The sequence below is a fragment of the Triturus cristatus genome, chromosome 11 (genome assembly GCF_964204655.1).
Source record: "Triturus cristatus chromosome 11, aTriCri1.1, whole genome shotgun sequence".
Taxonomy (NCBI): domain Eukaryota; kingdom Metazoa; phylum Chordata; class Amphibia; order Caudata; family Salamandridae; genus Triturus; species Triturus cristatus.
In genome coordinates, this window is record NC_140594.1 from 940,021,641 (window position 1) to 940,040,883 (window position 19,243).

The 19,243-nt window shown below is 47.2% G+C and overlaps 1 protein-coding gene across 1 annotated transcript in view; it reads left to right on the forward strand.

The window, feature by feature from the left end:
- Positions 1 to 275: 275 nt before the first annotated feature.
- ADGRA2 (adhesion G protein-coupled receptor A2) overlaps positions 276 to 19,243 on the forward strand; it is a 511,074-nt gene continuing 492,106 nt past the window's right edge. Inside the window, exon 1 of the mRNA XM_085634945.1 lies at positions 276 to 1,371. Coding sequence (XP_085491071.1) covers positions 1,145 to 1,371 — 227 coding nt within the window. The 5' untranslated portion in view covers positions 276 to 1,144. The remainder of the gene's footprint in view (positions 1,372 to 19,243) is intronic.

Consider the following 19,243-nt stretch of genomic DNA (forward strand, 5'->3'; position numbering starts at 1 on the left):
GGGGCTCGTCAGTGTGAGGAAAGTCAGGAAGGCCGAGTGAGGGGGCAATACCTTAATGGGCCCCGTCAGCGGTGACGCTGGGACTCCTGTCGGCCCGCTGGGGACCTGCAGGGTGAGGGCTTTCCAGCACACAGCAGGCCGGAGGCTGCAGGGCTTTGGGGCACAGGAGGAAACGCGAGCTTCTTTGTGCCGTCACATTGGGGGAACCCCCCTTCTCGTTGCGGGGTGAGGGGCTTTTTCATCCTTAAAACCAGCCTACACACAAAAAGAACTCTAGAACAAGGAGGAGGGAAAGATTCAAGGCTAACGAGAGGAAAAAGTAGACTTCAAACAGAGAACTTTCCTCGGCATAATGGGAGACAGCTGAGCTGGGCCGGTCCTGTGCGCTAAGGTTATATGTGAGGGGGAGAGGCGGGGGTCCGGCCCTCCCTGCGCTAGGACCCTGTGAGATCCTGCGGGCAGGCAGCGCTGAGGGGCTTGCTCTGCCAGAGGAGTGGATGCAGCTCTGGGAGCCCGGGGATGTAGCGTGTGCGGCAGGCGGGGGAGCAGAACCGCTATGTGCCATCATTAGGGACTTGCGGGCCGCAGAGCGGGCACCGGGAGATCAGCGACGCTCGTCCCCAAAGCGGGCAGAGGCGAAAGGAGCACAAAATAACATGTTTTAGACGGAAGCCATCACAAGGCGTGGGAGGAAGTCGGCAGAGGTTCGCGGACCACTTTGTATGCCCGGAGCCAGAAGTTGTGCAGGACGTCTACAGTGGCAGCCTAGCGCCTTAGTGCCTTCAAGTCTTGACACTTGTGCTTTTACTGAAAACAGTTCTTAAGAACAGTTAACGGAGAGGGACGCTGCCACCAGGGCGGAAGGACTCACAGAAGAAACCCGGTGCGACCCAGAGGATGCCCACGGGCGCCCTGAGGTGGGCAGAGACGGCACCCCGTGGGCACAGCCCACCCTCCTGAGGAACTCTCCTGGATATCGCTGGGGAGCCCATGGGTGATATTACTGACTGACTAAGCCCGCTCCTCAGGACGGGTTTCGCCCCTGTGGTGTGACTGGCGCAGTGGGCATCGCGCTCGGGCGGAGAGGTGGGCGCCAGTCAGAGCGGCTCCAGAGGATGGGCTGACAGGACTCCGGGGTGCCAGGATGCGGGAGGCGGCGTGGGGCCGCTGGCCGCTGCTCGTGCTCGCCCTGGCCTCCCTGGGCACGGTCGGCCGGACATGCCCCTCTCTGCTGCTCCACAACTGCAAATGCGTTGAAGAGAGGGCCAAGCCGGGGCTCAGCACCCAGGTCCGCACGAAGGTGCAGTGCAGCAACGAGGACCTGCTGGAGCCCCCGGACCCCGGCCTCATGCCCAACAAGACCGTCACGCTGTGAGTACCCGAGCGCCATTTCCAAGCTTGCAGTTTTCCCCTAATTAGGCTCTGTTGCGGCGCTTGACATCTGACCTTTCACCTACTCGAGTTATGCTAAGTTATAGCTCCAACAGCGTCTTTTGGAGACAGTGCGCTCTACGAAACTCTGACCTAACATCGATCCCACGGCGCTCCCCGCATGCTGCAAATTAACCTTTTACGCAGCGCTTAGAAGACAGGAATGCGGCTGCATATTCAGTCTGCTGGGATGCCATTGCTTAGCTAGAAATTGTTAAGTTCACACCTTTGACTTGCGTCTAAGGACTCCCAATATTTAGCAGTTAGCAGACCAGAGCACGGTTTGCCGAGGATAGCACAGTTTAGTCAGGTGGAGAAGCTGTGATTACAATTCTTTCCGCAGCTGACATTTTAGCCGATGATGCATCGTTATTTTCCTTTGACAAAAACACACATTTTCTCCTGCCTAGTGCACGGGTTTGTCTATTTTTGACCAACAGCCTTATTTAACCTCCTTCAAGGTTTCTCTCTGTGGTCGTTTCTTCCTCGCTCTTCGGGCTCTTTACGTCTGTCCTCTCTCTCCTTTGCTTCCACATTGACTTCTCAGTTATCCACTGATTTTCTTTTATACATCCCAGTGTTAAGAGCATAATACACCGAAAACGTCCATTCTGTCTTGTCTTGTGATTTGACATTTATCAGTCGCCAATTCAAGTTTTTCTTGTCTCGTCTTTCCATAAACAATGCAAATCTTGCTTTGGACGAAAGGCGCACTCTTACGACACCGGCCTAGGGATTAGTGCACGCGGTGAACTCCTTAAATCGGCATCTCTGCAACTTTCTGACACGAAACAGGACAGCAGCACCGTGCGCTGTTTACAGTTGCCAAGATGCGAACGTCTGACGGTATATTTTGTACAACCACCACGTACAGATAAATGGTAGGTTATGACAGGGACACATTTGAAATAAATAATGGAGGAAAGAGGGGACTCGTTGCCTCAGCCGGGTCCAGACTCCACGAAGTTTTGCCGAAGTCAAAAGACGTCATTTTAGTTTTGCTGTTTACGGAGTAAGAAACGGTTCAACATGGGGCCCCATGAATGGAGCAGTCGAACGCCAAAACCCACAAGCTGTTAGCAATTTGCTGTGGTGTGGCTTTCGAGCGCGCAGCACATTCTGCTACTAGACATGTTTTAATTGACCGGGCAGTGATAGAGATGTCTGGTAAATTAGCACAGAGGGTTAGTGCTGTTGCGGAGGAAACCTGGGGGCATATCAACAAGGGCTTTATCTCTGCTTTTTTGGCTTTAAAAGCCAAAAAAGCAGAGATAAAACTAGCACCCTATCAACAACAGGGTGCTAACATGCAAATTCGCATGTTAGCACCCTTTTACTCCACGCTTCCCCTTGCATCTCTAATGAGATGCAAAGGAGGCGTTCCAGAGTAAAATAATAGGAGAAATGTCGCTAAGCGACATTTCTCCTATTATCAAGAATATCGCTAATCCTGTTAGAGACAAAAAAAGCAGCGCTAACCGCGGTTAACGCTGCTTTTTTACGTCTGGTATTTTTCAGACTTAGGATAAATGAAACTAATGCGGGTCGTTTGTAAAGGTGATTTACATCATTTTTAGCCGGGGAAATCCAATTTGTGTTAAAATATCCCTTAATTTACTCATTATGAAATCGATAAGGGTTTATGGTTAAACTAATTGAGGGAATAGTGATCTGATAATATGTGCGATGACAAAAAAAATATGTAACACATATAAACTATCTGAACATGTTTGCTTTTTAGACGCCCCTGAGGAAGAGAATTCTCTCGAAATGCATTGGGCAATTTTAATAAAGAAGTGACATGAGGCAACCACTTCTCCTGTGTTTTTGTGAACATTTATGCATCATTCGTGGATGAATAAAATGAATTGAAGAACAATGAACATGGTGAAAAGCAAATCGAGTTTAAAATGGATAAAATTAAAAATAAGAGTATCGAGTATTGAATATTTGATTGATTGGATTCATTCAAACACATAGCTGTGCAGCCTGCATGGGAACCAGCATATGGTTCCCTTACGTTCGAATTTTTCAGACTTAGCCATGATATCCTATGGAAGGAGGATATCCTGGCTAAGTTTGTCTGTCCCTATCAACAATCTAACGTGAGCTTATCGCTGGGTTTCCAGCGATAATCTCACGTTAGCCACTTAGCGTGAGGATTTTTATCGCTATTGAGATAAGCGTTGCTAATAGCACGCTATCTCAGCGATAAAAATTCACACTAGCCGGCGGTAATTATCCTAGCGCTGAGTGCGCTTAGCGATAATTATCGCCGGTTGTTGCTGATATGCCCCAGGTTTTGAATGCTGCCGTTTCACCGCAGCCTTCCGTTCGTCCACGCTGATACCATCTACCAAAGCGCCCAGAGGCTATTTAGTTTTAGGGAGTGCTATGTTAGCGCTCAGTGTTACTGAGTAAAGAAGGTGAATGTAAGTGTCTGTGATGTAGGCACTGCCCTGGCACGAGCGCATCAGAGGAGGAGTGTGATGGGTCTGTTGGTGGTGGTAGTATGTATTTTGTCTCATCATTTTATCTCCCTCATTCGCTGTGGGCTAGTGCTCCAGTCAGCTCAGACTTTCACCAGTGAAGGAGATACCACTACATTGCAGTGGTTTTCACAGTGAACAGATATGAGTGGACACCAGTGACGTAACGCAAAATTACGGGGCTCCCTGCAAAATGTGGTGTGGGGCCTCAGACTTTCCCATACATCTCATATATGCGTTGGCCATTGGGGCAAAAGATGCCTCCCTAGAGGATTTTGGGGACCTCTGAAGGGTTGGGCTCAGCCTGCGCCGTAGGGGCTGCAGAGGCCTGCTTTGCGCCCCAGGTGGGCACCGCAAAGTGTACAGTGAATGTGAATTCGGCGGTGCACACACCTGGTGCGGCGTGAAGCACTGTAGTCCCTGGTTGTGTGTGGCCATTTTAGGCACGTTCTTTTAACAGAGAGGCCTAACGATTGTTCCAGGCTTCACCTTTTCACATTACCTTCCAGGAATGAAGACTTTTAAGCGTGTTACTTACTAACAGGTTGTGAAATGACGATAGGATAAAAAGTACCTGCTTCTTGAAACACTGATAGAGACACCATGAGCGCCTCAAAGACTAAAACTGCTTCCAGGCGCTGTTTTTTTAACAAAACATTTACTGACTCAACCAATGTTTAAGGAAACATTGCTTAGCATCTCTACCAAGGGCCAACTGAGAAGGCCCCAGTACTATGGGCCACTTTTCTAAACAGCCAGGGGCAGGTAACAGTTAATTTGTACTGGTGCTGAGTGTATAGCAGGGAATGTGGAAGGCATATTTTTCTGTATGGTGGAACCTTGAAGTAGGCAAAAAAGTGATGGGTGGAATACTAGAATTATTCCCAGCCACTGGTAATTACTCAGGGCCGCATCCCATTCCATAGAATGGCGGAACCCTGGCCACACAAATATTCCACATTTATTACGCAGAAATGATTTGCCTGGCCCAGGGACTTAATAAAGAAATCTCGGTTCATGAATACAGTAAAATAAAAATGATTGATCCAACTAAATCTAAAGCATCAACATTATTCAAATGGATGCTTTTCCTATATTATTGCAAATGTTCTGCCTTATGGGCAATAGGCAGAAGTTATTTCAGAAACAGTATACATTTGGAACTGGCCAGCTACCTTGGCGCTATCCTAAAATGAATGCGGCCAACTGGTTATGTCTCAATGTGAAGAAAAATAATCAGATCCGATGGGTTAGGCCTGAGAGTGAAACATCTAGAGCTGGGCCATACCTAACCCACACCCTAGAAACCATCCTACAAATGAAGGCCCCAGACTTCCTATTCAGAGGTTGAAGGGTAAACAAAATGGGTGCAGTGTGGCTGGGGAGGTGGGTACGGGGACGTTACTGCAATGTTGTCAAAACAAGTTAAAGTTTAGGAGCCTCGCTTGTGATGAGCACATCAAACACAACTGTCAAAGAAAAGGCATCTTAAAGTTGCTAAATGAAAGTACCAGGTGAATGAATATTGTTATAAAAGCAGTGGGACTGTTTGACAGTAACGATGGACGCACTGGGATTCAGTTCCTTTTAGTTCCTGTTCACTTCAACCTTTGGTCCTGCCAGTTCCCTAAATAATTTTTTTCCTGCATAGCAAACCATCTTCTATTTAGGACAATCCAAAAATGTATTTCTATCCGTCTTCTCAGCAACTGACTTTGCCCCTTTATCCATGTTGTCAGGATACCCTCATTCTGGCCTGGGGGCTGGTACCTCAAATCCTTCTTATCAAGAGTGTGGTTCCACTTGGCTAAACAGAGCAACCAATCACTGTAACACGCACAGATCACTAGGATGTGAAATGAGAGTCCGGATCTGGGAACATGGGGTCCTGCTGACATGGATCTATGTGGTGACCCCACAACCAGCTCTTCTGGGGACGTCCACCAAATGTGGATCCTTTCTTACCTCGACTACTACAACTTCCTGATCTGAGGACTCTGAATCTCTGCCCTTCAGGTCCAGCACATAGCATCCTTTCTGCTCTGTCTCATCCTTTGTCTCTCTGCCATCTCATCTCAACTTGCGTGAGCCACGTTATCTCTGGCACTGTATTCCATCTCATCATCGCACCCTCTCAAATGTACCTCTGACTGCCATCATCTCTGCTCCGCTGTGTGCCACTGATCGCCCTCTCTCTTTGCCTTCTTCCACTTCTCTCTCTGCCACCTGATCCTCGCCTCTGTTTTCCATCTTCTCTCCAATTCTTTGGTCTGTCACATCACTTCCTTTTTGTCCTTTCTTAGCTTTTGCCTATCTACCATCTCGTTGCGAATTCTATGTGACATATTATTCCTACCCCTTTGGGCCAACTCATAGGCGACTCATTGGCATATGGAGTGCCACGGGCCTTAATGAGAACAAAGGACTGGGCAACAATTGCTCGCATGTGGGTAAGAAAAGGAAGCCATAACAGGGTTGCAGTAGCAGGACGAGTTGTTATGATTTGGGATGTTTTAAGCCGCCACAAACCACCTAGTTGTAGCAGCCGATGGGTTTGGAATCATATACAGTGAAGAGAGTAGTGGGTCATGAAGTGAGATGAATTAACAGCCTGCACTGGACTATAATCAGCTGGCTGGCACCTCAGGCTGTGTCTGACACTAAAGGAGGTAAAGCCTTAGAGAAGGTCAGGGGATTCAGTAGAGTCGAAACGTTGGCTCGGGAAGACCAGTCCCCACCGGTTGTAGGAGTGCAATCAGCAGGGTCTGGGTCAAGCGTACATCGCAGGAGGCTAGCGCATGGCCACTTCCTGGTGCTCCTCTATGTGCCCTCGGATCACCACTTCAGTGCCATCTAATTCCTTCTCGCAGTTTCCCATCACTTTGTGTGATAGTTTCTCCCCTCCGCTCTGCACAATGTTTCTTCTCCGGGTACCCCCTCATCCCCACATCTTCTCTTCTCCCATATGTGTCACCGCATGGCTTTCTACGTGTAGCATCACATCTTCCACTCCATCTGCAATCTGGACCGAGCTGACGAAGACACCTCAGGCTTCCCTTTAGCCTAGATGGGGCTCGGGTCTGGATGCACAGACTTCGAAACTGAACCCGGCTACAACTGACCCTATAACATCCTACAACACGAGCGGGCGTTATGTCCTACTGAACAAAACGCTCCAGCTCCTACACCCATCAATGCGGTGAAGAATGTAGAGCGCCCTGTTTTTGCTCAACTTAAATTTGGCCTACAATTTGACTTTGATAAACAGAGGTGCTTTTTTATAAATCAGTTTCATGTAGCGGGTTTTCCCTTTTCTCTCTTTTTCTCATAAAGTGATTGTGCCCAACACACTTGTCGAATCTTGTCTGGACTATTGGAATGCGGCATATGAGGCCCCCGACAAAATAGCACTTATCAGTTGCACCAGATGCAAAATGCAGCAGCCGGGGTCGTTTTTAACCTTCAGAAATATGACCACATTGCTTACCACATCTGCCAGCTTCCCTGACTTCCGGTTCGGAAATTAATTCTCTTTAAAAGATCTTTCCTGGTCTACAAAACGTTCCACGGTAAAGGTCTCCGGCATTCCTCAGGGATAATATTGTGAAATACTGTTGCAAATTTACTTTGCGTTCTGGAGCACCTCTTTTCTTTATTCCTAATATTAAGTTCAAGCTGTGAGGGTTGAGGTACTTTTGGTTCCAAGCAGCCCTTGCATGGACTGGTCTCCCACTGCACATCAGATCTCAAGCCACGTTCCTGGCGCTTCAGAGAGCTGTGGAGACACGATGTTTAGCCACTGATCGCTGTTAGCATTACACTGATTCTGTCTCCGCTCTGCAGCGCCAAGAGGCACTACCTAGAGTGAGAGAACGCTTCATAAAACTCGAATAACCTAAATAAAGTGCTCTTCTGTTTGCCCTCCTGTCTGATCCTTCGTGTGCCATCTCATCACCCCCGTGTGGTGTTTTAACCTGGCATACATGTGTAACGGTATATGCTCCTTTGAGCTGGAGCCCATCTCTTACGCAGTGTGCCATCTAATTTCTTTCTTTAAATGCCCTCTCCTCTCCGCCTCTATGTGCCACCCTGCTTCCTCTGTGTGCAACCGCATGGCCTTCGCTGCAGCGCCATCTCCTCTTCAGGGTGCTATCTCATATGCTCCTTCAGTATCACAGCATTTCCTGCACTGTGTGCATTCTCAACCACTCCTCTGTGTGCCAGCTCATGTCTCATGTATGTGCCATCTCATCTCTCATTCTGCCTACCAACTCCACTGTGTGCCATTTCCTCGCTCTGTGTGCCATGCAGTCCCCTCCGCTGTATGTTATACAATCATCTGCTCTGTTTGTCACCTAGCCATTTCTCTGTGTGCCATCTGATCTGCACATCTACGGGCCTCTTATTTTATCGTCTGTCTGCCATATCCCTTCCTCCTTGCCCAGCCACCTTATCTTCTCCTCTGTGCCCCTTCTTTTCTCTATGTGTAATCTCATACCCACCCCGAGCGCCATCTCGTTGTCTGTGGTTGGTACCATTTCATCTTCTCTACTTTGTGCCTTCCAACCCTTGTGCCATCTCCTCTCCTCCTCTGTGTGCCGTCTCCTCTCCGCCTCTGTGTGCCATCTGCATTCCTATGTGTGCCATCTGCATTCCTCTGTGTGCCATATCCACTCCTCTGTGTGCCATATCCACTCCTCTGTGTGCCGTCTCCACTCCTCGGTGTGCCGTCTCCACTCCTCGGTGTGCCGTCTCCACTCCTCGCTGTGCCGTCTCCACTCCTCGGTGTGCCATCTCCACTCCTCCTCTGTGTGCCATCTCCACTCCTCCTCTGTGTGCCATCTCCACTCCTCTGTGTACCATCTCCACTCCTCTGTGTACCATCTCCACTCCTCTGTGTACCATCTCCACTCCTCTGTGTGCCATCTCTACTCCTCTGTGTGCCATCTCCACTACTCTTTGTGCCATCTCCACTCCTCCTCTGTGTGCGGTCTCCTCTCCTCCTCTTAGTGCCGCCTCCTCTCCTCTTCTGTATGCCATTTCCATTCCTCTGTGTGCCATCTCCACTCCTCCTCTGTGTACCATCTCCACTCCTCTGTGTACCATCTCCACTCCTCTGTGTACCATCTCCACTCCTCTGTGTACCATCTCCACTCCTCTGTGTGCCATCTCTACTCCTCTGTGTACCATCTCCACTCCTCTGTGTACCATCTCCACTCCTCTGTGTACCATCTCCACTCCTCTGTGTACCATCTCCACTCCTCTGTGTACCATCTCCACTCCTCTGTGTGCCATCTCTACTCCTCTGTGTGCCATCTCCACTACTCTTTGTGCCATCTCCTCTCCTCCTCTTAGTGCCGCCTCCTCTCCTCTTCTGTATGCCATTTCCATTCCTCTGTGTGCCATCTCCTCTCCGCCTCTGTGTGCCATCTCCTCTCCGCCTCTGTGTGCCATCTCCTCTCCGCCTCTGTGTGCCATTTCCTCACCTCCTCTGTGTGCCATCTCCACTCCTCTCTGTGCCATCTCCTCTCCGCTTCTGTGTGCCATTTCCTCTCCTCCTCTGTGTGCCATCTCCACTCCTCTGTGTGTCATCTCCTCTCCTCCTCTGTGTGCCATCTCCTCTCCTCCTCTGTTTGCCCTCTCCTCTCCTCTATGTGCCATCCCCTCTCCTCCTCTGCGTGCCATCTCCTCTCCTCCTCTGTGTCCTATCTCCACTCTTCCTTTATGCCGTCTTATCTCTTCTTTGAGCTGTCTCATGTGCCGCTGTGTTCCATCTTCACTTATTCACTGTGTGCCGTCTCCGCTCCTCCTCTGTGTGCCATCTACTTCTCTCTGTGCCATCTCCGCTCCTCTGTGTGCCGTCTCCTCTCCTTCTCTGTTTGCCGTCTCCTCTCCTCCTCTGTGTGCCATCTCCACTCCTCTGTGTGCTGTCTCCTCTCCTCCTCTGTGTTCCGTATCCTCTCCTCCTCTGTGTGCCATCTCCACTCCTCTGTGTGCCGTCTACATCTTCGCCTCTGTGTGCCGTCTCTTCCCCTCCTCTGTGTGCCATCTCCTTCTCTGTGTGCCATCTCCACTCCTCTGGGTGCCGTCTCCTCTCCTCCTCTGTGTGCCATCTCCACTTCTCCTCTGTGTGCCATCTCCACTCCTCTGTGTGCCGTCTCCTCTCCGCGTCTGTGTGCCATCTCTACCCCCTTATGGGCCCCCTCCTCTCCTCCTCTGTGTGCCGTCTCCTCTCCTCCTCTGTGTGCCATCTCCACTCCTCTGTGTGCCGTCTTCTCTCCGCCTCTGTGTGCCATCTCCACTCCTCCTCTGTGTGCCATCTTCACTCCTCCTCTGTGTGCCATCTTCACTCCTCTGTGTGCCATCTACACTCCTCTGTGTGCCATCTCCACTCTTCCATATGCAATCTTATCTCTCCTGTGAGTTATCTCATGTGTCACTGTGTGCCATCTCCTCCTCTGTGTGCCATCTCCTCCCCTGTGTGCCATCTCCACTCCTTTGTGTGCCATCTCCACTCCTTTGTGTGCCATCTCCACTCCTCTGCGTTCCAGCTCCACTCCTCCTCTGTGTGCCATCTTCACTCCTCTGTGTGCCATCTCCACTCCTCTGTGTGCCATTTCCACTCCTCCATATGCCATCTTATCTCTCCTGTGAGTTATCTCATGTGCCTCTGTGTGCCATCTCTTCTCCTCCTCTGTGTGCCACCTCCACTCCTCTGTGTGCCATCTCCACTCCCCTGCATGCCAGCTTCTCTCCTCCTCTGTGTGCCATCTTTTCTCCTCCTCTGTGTGCAATCTCCACTCCTCTGTGTGCCATCTCCACTCCTCTGCGTGCCATCTCCTCTCCTACTCTGTGTGCCATCTCATCTCTTTCTCGAGCTTTTAACTATTTCTTATTCAAATCAAAACAGCTTTATTCGGTGACAAGGCAAGCACCATAAAAGCATACAAACATATATATATAAAAACAAGAAAAATACATTCTGATTAATATTCCTATGCAATAATTAATTCTTAGAAAAAAAATATGTACAGACTTGGACTTCGTGGGGAGAATGCACGATAAAATAACTAGTAAATTTTTCAAAGGTATAACTGGGTACCTCTCCTGTATGGGCGTTCACAGTATGCTGCCACAGTCTGTTTTTTCATAGCCATCCTATCCCTATCATATTCTATCTTAGTTTCAAGTCACTTTTGCTGTGTTCCTGTATACTTAGGGGGTTATTTGTATTTACTTCACATTTTGTCAAAAGTTTAAAAATGTGACACAGCCATGGTATTTTCATACCATGATCTAAGGCTAGGCAGTCTGTGATTAGATCTCTGGAAAATTGTGTTTCTTCTTTTGTCCATAGACTGTGCCAGAGGGTGAGAGCAGCTATATTCAAGGAATCGCTTAAATATGGCACACACAGTTCTTTATGTACAATCATATTTGCTTTTGCGCTAGGGACTGCCAATAATCTTTTTAAGAACTTATTTTCATTAGTTTGGAGGGTTATTGTATTTGCTCTCCCCCATATTGCGGCTCCATAGTTAACAGCGGGGACGCACTTACTCCTATATAAATTTAAAATTTCACGTAATGGTTTCTTCCCAAGTTTTGCCGCAAATCTAAAAATTCCCTCAGATGTCTTTAAAAATTTCATTTTACATAATTCAATGTGTGGATTCCAAGAGCCGTTGTTACAGAATAACAAGTATAAAAAAAGTCGGAGCTCTATTTATAAAAACTCCTCCCACATGATGCTCTCTACACTTTTGTCTCTTGCCTCCACATGACATTACAAATGTTTTTTTTAAGTTCAGCTGTAAATCTATGTTAGTCATATATTGGGCAAAGTTTTCTATTAGACATTGTAAGCCATTTGCAGTTCTGGACATTAGGACAGCATCGTCCGCATATAATAAAACAGGGGTGGGGTGTATTCCAACTTTTGGGGCATCTACTACCAATTTTTGTAAAAACGAGTCCAGATTGTTTATGTACAGGGAAAATAATAAGGGAGCCAGTGCGCATCCCTGTCTGATACCTCGCTTTACAGCGAAGTCAGACGTGCATTCTCCTAATTTTCCGTATCGTACCCTTGACATTAGATAGGCATACATTTGTGATAAAAATGAAATTATTTCTATGGGAGCACCAAGCACTCTCAGAGTTTGCCATCATTTTTGGTGATTAACTAAATCGAAGGCACTGGTCAGGTCTACGAAACATAAATGGACTGTGCCCTCCTTAGCTAGTGTATACTTCCCAATTAACAGGTCTAAATTTAAACATTGCTCTACCGTCCCACTACCCCTTCTGAAACCATACTTTGCCTCTGTTAGTATGTTGTTTTCGTTGGCCCAGGCTTCAAGCCTTTCCAGCATGATTCGGCCCATAATCTTGGACGAAGGGTCCAGAAGGGATATTGGGCGGTAGAGGTTTGCCTTTTCCCTGTTCCCTTTCTTAGAAATTGGTACAATAATAGTTTCGGCCCATGTAACTGCCACACATGCCTTGCACGCATTCTGCAAGGCATGCAATGGCATGGCTCAGAGAGTGAGGGGGCCCCCTCCAAAACATGAAACGCAGCCCCCGCACTGCGGGGCTGTGGGGTACTCCTTTACACCCCTGCTCCTATCTATGCCATTGTATCTCTACTGTGAGCTTTCTTGCCTGTATCTCTCTGTGTGCCATCCCTTGTTTTCTGCCATCTATCATGTTCTCTGCATTTTCGCACTTGCACTTCATTGTGTCATCTCATGGGGGATGAGGGGCCGCACCCTCTCCTGCCCCCGGTGTAAAATTGCATCTGATTCTCTGTGTGCCATCGCACCTTCACCTCAGTGTGCCATCTCATCTTCTCTGTGTGCCATCTCCTCTCCTGCTGTGTGTGCATCACCTCTCCTCCTCTCAATGCCATATTATCTCTCCTGTGAGCTGTCTCATCCATGCCTCTGTTGGCAGTCTCATTGTTCTGCCATCTATCATGTATTGTGGATTTTCTCACTTCCACTTCATGTTCTGCCGTCTAATGTCTCACGTGGGACGAGGAGGCGTGTTGCACCCACTCCTCGCCCCTAGTATACCACTCATCCCCGGTCAGAGTAGTTTCCCATCTGTTTCTCATCCTACCATCTCATCAATCACTCTGTTGTTCATCTCTAAGTTTTGGGACATCGTTTCTCTTTTTCTGCATCTGCCCTCGATCTCTATTTGCCATATAATTTCCTGGACAGCATGCCAATTCAAGGTTGGTATATTCTCTCTTTTCCTGTGTTTTACACCCCATTCCAGCAGTCGAAGTGCATTTAAAAACATAAGGGAACTATGATGCAGTGCACAATGGGGGCGGGGCAGGTAAGCGCGGGGGCGGGGCCAAAGTCATGGCTAAAAAAGCATAGTGTGCTGTAACTTTTTCCGTCTTTCATCTTTAGTCCTTAAACCACATTAAACATACAGACAATAATCACTTTATATAAACACATTCTCTTAGATGACATACAAGGTTTAAAATAATAAAAAAAACACCCATAATACCCATTAAAACCTAAATGTCCTTAAATGTGAGATATTTGCGTCTCATAAAATGTATAAAAACCCAGCCTTCTCATACACACATAAAGAACTTTTTTACAGAGATCATAAATCTCCCAAAAGGCATGTGCTACATCCTGTAAGTGCATATCGGTTAGAAGTGCTAAAGCTTGCACACAATTCCTGATGCCATTTTTTTTTTTAATTGGGCATAGAATGGTTTTCTGATGGGGCAAACAATTAGACAGCCCATTAAAATTGCAAATGATCGCATCTAGTACACAACTCACATGTGCATTTACCCACAGAATCGATCATTGCCAATTTTACCATGTCATTGGTGTAACATGGCTTGCAAAAAACACAGATGATGGACGGAATGCAGAGCAGGGGCGGCTGGTGACATTTGTAAGTGGTGAGGCGTAAAATTTGTGGCAGCGCGCAACATGGCGAGCAACCTAAGGGGGGAAACATTTTGCAGTACAAGAAAATGCAGGTGTACATTTCTAAGAAGCAAAATGTGCAAGTGGACAACAGTTAATCTTAACATTAATGTTATGCTCAATTAGGCACAGAAGGTAAAGGGTCCTGTGAGATCTACAACAGTGCAAATGTTTTTGGAAAGATATACACAGTTCACTTCTGATTAGTCTGCATTTTACTGACTGGTGTATATATTCACTATTTTTAAATGTTTCATTATGCCTACTGTACACCATTACATTTTTTGGGGGGTGGTGGGTGGTACTGCAAATGTCTTAAATGTTGGGTCCATGGAAGTGGATGATGGCCTGATTTAAGTATGAAAATAATGTGTTTTATTGTGTAAAAAAAACCCTCCTATTGCTGGTATGTGGCGTGGTTTTCATTAAACACGTCGTTCTTCCTTGTGTGGCAAATAATAATTTTAAATGTTGAAACGTGCCTTCTGTTTTAGAGCACTACATTTTCTGACCAACCCTGATTTTCATTATAGCTATAGCGGGTCAAACCTTTTTTCAAATCAAATTAGGATAAAATATTTGAAACCCGTGTTTTTCTAACACTAGGTTTCGAGCAGACGCAGCGGTGCCCCTCATCACTGCCCTGCCATTGATGCGCTCCCTGGCACCCTTCAGCCTCAGCTGCCTGCTGCCAGAATGGCCTGGTCGCCCACCGGTGAGGCAGACCAAGATCTGCCTGGGAACCGGGCACTAGGGCTACTGTGAAGTACCAACCCGCCCACGTGCAGCAATAATGAGGGAAAAAAATATCTATTTATTAAAAATTCCTGGAAGCTGGCAAATGCCACCATTCTTGGCTGGAAACGTTTCACAAAGCTAAAAATATATTTGTTTTTCAGGGATGAATTTGTAGCACGGATATTTGCAGGTTCATGGCAAGCGCTTAAACTCCTCGTCAGGGACAGTAACCGCTATATACATCCAATCACAATACATTACTGAGGGCTGTTTTACGTGCCCAGATCACACTCCTTCACTGGACACTCGACAGATCGGCGCCCAGCGTGCCAGTCGTGTGTTCCAAGATACATGCAGATCTTAAAAATAAACACATTAAATGTCCTCGAATCACATGTAGTAAGCCCTATATAAATGCAATTAACATTACAACATACAACAGGTAAGCTCCGATTTGGGTAATGCAGTATTCTTACGTATATGACCTGACACGTAGTGATACTGGAGCAGTCGCCTTATCTCCACTCATCTCTAAGTTCAGCCCTTTCTCTCGCGGTGTGATCCTGAGCACTTATAGCTCAAATAGCACAGCACAACCACTAGACACAGTGTGATCTTGGCAAGACTTTCGCTTGCTGCTTCGGTTACGAAAAAAGTATCCAAACTAACGCAGGAAGCCAGTGCCAGCATGCCTTACAAGCATATTCAACAGCAGGTCTGCCGAGTCCTGGGGTTCAAAAAAGGGAAAAAGCTTACCTGCACATGTGTCGTTTGAAACCATGGCTGCAGGTGCCTTTTTTTTCCAGCAACAAACACACCCCTTCCGGAAATAGGAACTGCCTGCCAAACTAAAACTAAATGGATAGCCACTCCCGGTCGCCTCGGCCTTACCCAATTAGGAAGCCTAATTTACGGAGGCGAAACGAGTGCTGCAATTGTTACCACCCCCTGCACTCAGTGCACTGTGAGCCAGCCCTGCCCCTTCCCATTACCCTGAATGGCGCTCCACTGACCGCGCCCTGGGCCAATTCATTATCGCCCCATTTGAAACCCATTTAATGCCGCTTTATTCAGCCACTCCCACAAGGCTGATGTCACCCGCCTCCTCGCTCCTCGCTTGTGCCTCGAGGGCGAGGAATAGTTCTCGCCCAGCTTTTGCACATGCGCACATTGCGCAGGAAGACTCCGAGACAAAGTAAGTAAAAAAATATATGTATTTTACATAGTTTAACTTTCAAGTTTTACCGTTTACGGGGAGCACCAAGCAGTGAGCACTTCTTTAAACTGCTCAATTGGTGTTCATTCTCTCTCCCTTTACCTTTCCCCGATGCTGGTAGGTGGGGCAACGCCCCCTACGCCCCCTACGCCCCTTAAGACCAGCCGCCACTGATGCAGAGCAAATCAAACATTCACCTCCAGTCAAGAGATCTGGGTAAAATCCATGTTCTTTTGCTCACCGTGCCACCCCAGTTTAGACCCAGCCATATGCAAATCAGTCTTGACCCTGTTCCCCATGAGAACAGTCCTAAGTTGAATGGAATGGCGTGGCGTGCAAACAACGATGGATTTAACCCAGATCTGTGACTGGGGGTGTATGTTTGATTAATTCAGCCTTCCTTCCATCATCTGTTCTTTTTGCATTTGTAACATGGATTAATATTAACAATTCGTAACAAAGCCAGCAGTTTAACAATAAATCCACAAAAGGGAACCATTCTTCATTTTGCGGGGAGTTGAGCATACACTGGGCTGAGTTTTTCTCCTTTAGATACTGTCAATCGTTTTCTCTGGACAATTCCTTTCCTAGTGCCCTAAGGTCACTCATCGAGGATTCCTTTTGTAAATTCTCAGAACACATCGTAACCTTAATTTCCCTACAAGTAACCACCAGGTTTTTCCTAACATCCTTAGCCCATTTCAGTTCACTTTGCCTAATCTCATTTTTACACCATTGAGACACATTTTGCCCCTAAACTCTGATTAATGCTGCTTTGGCCAGTATGCTCCATGGCGTCATACCTGTCTCCATTCTTACGGCCTGTATCATTGATCATCCTGGTAGTGATAGTAAGCTTTTTAGACATTCTCCTCCTCAGAGTCCCAACCACTTTTGCCACTAAGACATAGCAACTCGGCCCTGTACTGAAATTTGGGGGATATCATGTTAGCGTGAGCTTTTAAGACAGGCCTATTGGACATTTCACCATAATCCCTATTACATTTTTTCAGTGCTCTTACCGAGGCGAGGGCCCATACTTTTAATGATTCAATGTGAACATTCCACTTCAAGGACTTCTCGAACCAGACCCCCTAAATACTTATATTCATTGACAGATTCCAGTTTGGTGGGACCTAAATGCCAACTAAACTTTACAGTTTCTTGCCAAGGCTGCACACCTTGGTCTTCTCCATGTTATCACTAACTTTTTATAGTTACAATATTCCATAAACGCATCCATCTTCCTTTGCAAGCCTGTCTCTGTTAGATCTAAAATCACAAGATCGTCTGCATACAGGAGGCATGCTATATGTTTTCCATTCATTTTGGGGCTGACACCCCTTGCCACTTCCAAGGCTGATGGCAAATCAGCTATAATTATGGAGAAGAGTAAGGGTGCCAGGCTACAACCCTGCCTCAGCCCATTGTTGATCTTATTTTCTGGGTCAGTGTCCCTTCTGTGTCCATTATTAAGTGAGTCCAGTTTTGGGAGTGTCGCTCGTAAGTTAAAACCAAAAGACTATTTGGATTGTCTTGGTTTATCAGAGTTTCCCAATGGCAATTTCAGTCACCAGATCAACGGCAGCACAGAAGTCTATGAAGCAGCAGCATAAACTGCCCCTCTGCTCCACAGCCTACTGCGCAATGGACCATAAGGAAAAACAGTGGTCAAGGTGTGGCGCAGCGGCCAGGGTGCCTGACTCCGGACCACGGGGTTCACGGTTTGATCCCCGGCGCCGGTGGCAGGTTAGCCCAGCACCATGTGACTCTGGGCAATAGCTCGCTTAATCTTCCTGACGGCCCACAGCGCCGGGACACCTCTCCGGAGGTAGCTGTGCGCTTTAAAAATGCTGGTATTTCATCATGGCCGCTTTAGCGCTGGTGCTGCCCGGTGTGACAATCTTTTTTGGCACCCCTCCCTTGACCTCCTTCACAGATCCCCTGACTATCACCTGGCAAAGGCGCCCCTCGTCTCTGACATACATTCAATTTTTTTTAAAGCGCTGGTAAAGGCGGGCTTTACTAATCTACTCAGCTATCCACGTAAAGTAGAGTTCTGTTCTTGAAGAAGGCATATTAACCCTCTGTGCCACGTAAAGGTGAGTCAAAACTCCCTCTAGCTAAAACTCTGATCTCTCTCTCTCTAGCTGGAACATTAATCACAAGAGTTATCTTGACATCTTTTTGCTGCCTGTAAGCTGGAAGCACAAGAAACTCTGCAGCAGGTGCTTTTAAATAATAAGTTATTGCTAAACACAGCACCCCACCTTCCCCGGCCTGTGCGGCCGCACAGATCGTGCCACCCTACAGCTTGCCCTGTTTATGATAGAATGACATTCCATAAAACCCCCTGTTCTGGGGGCACAATATGGTTTAATGCGTCTCATTCCTTAGGCCTGCCGAAAATGATTTTTGCAAACAAAATTTCTCCCACATCCAGTAGGTTAATCAGGCTATAATTCTTTGAAGCCTTTATGTCTACAAGGGGAGCTGCTTGGCCCATAATATTGGGGGTGGTGTGAGCTTCAGATTTTCCAACATTCACTCTGGCACATAATGTTAAAATACCTTATGCGACAAGCAGGGTGCATGAGAGGAGCCTAGGGGGCATTCGAAAGGGAGAGGAGTGTGGATTGTTAGGAGTACTAAATCAGAGAACACATAATATTTAGTAAAATAATGAGCATTTTATAGGATTTTCAAAACAGAGAAAGTGTGTGTGCATTTTGCTGTGTGTATTGATTCCTAGTGAAATCCAACAGTCACCTCACCATACCCTACTGAAAGCCCCTGCACCCAACTACTCCTCAGAAAATACATTTATTAGGGAAGTGTAACACCCCAAACCCCATCTCCCCCAAAGCTACGCCCCTGCCTTTCCAGTTATCAGGAAACTGGAATGTGGCTAGTACATCAAGAAACATCTGGTAGAAGAATTGTGCCCACCAATCGGGTCGGGACTTTATTATAACAGCTGGGAGATTATCCGGTCTAGCCGCTCCAGTCCAAACTAGATTCAAAATGGTGCAGTTAATATTGGCTAACGTGAAATGGGACCAAGTATCGTCATCAACCGCTGCCCAGGGGGTTGCTCTCGTTACCATGTGCTCCTACCCATTACCGTATATATATATATTTTTTAAATCCTTAACCCATACAACTTCTTCAACCACACAATGCATAGCCCCCGCATCTTGCCTGAACCTTCCTGCACTAGCTTCCAAACTTTTTTGTTTCTATTACTTCCAACAGATTCCCCCAACACTTCTCCTTATGAGCTTTATTCAGATTTCTGATTAGCTTTTTATATGCTTTCTAGTGTTTTGGAGGCTATTATAACCCTCATGATTGAATATCTTGTGGCTGTTTTCCCCTTTCCTAAGCTGAGCCTTTAGTTT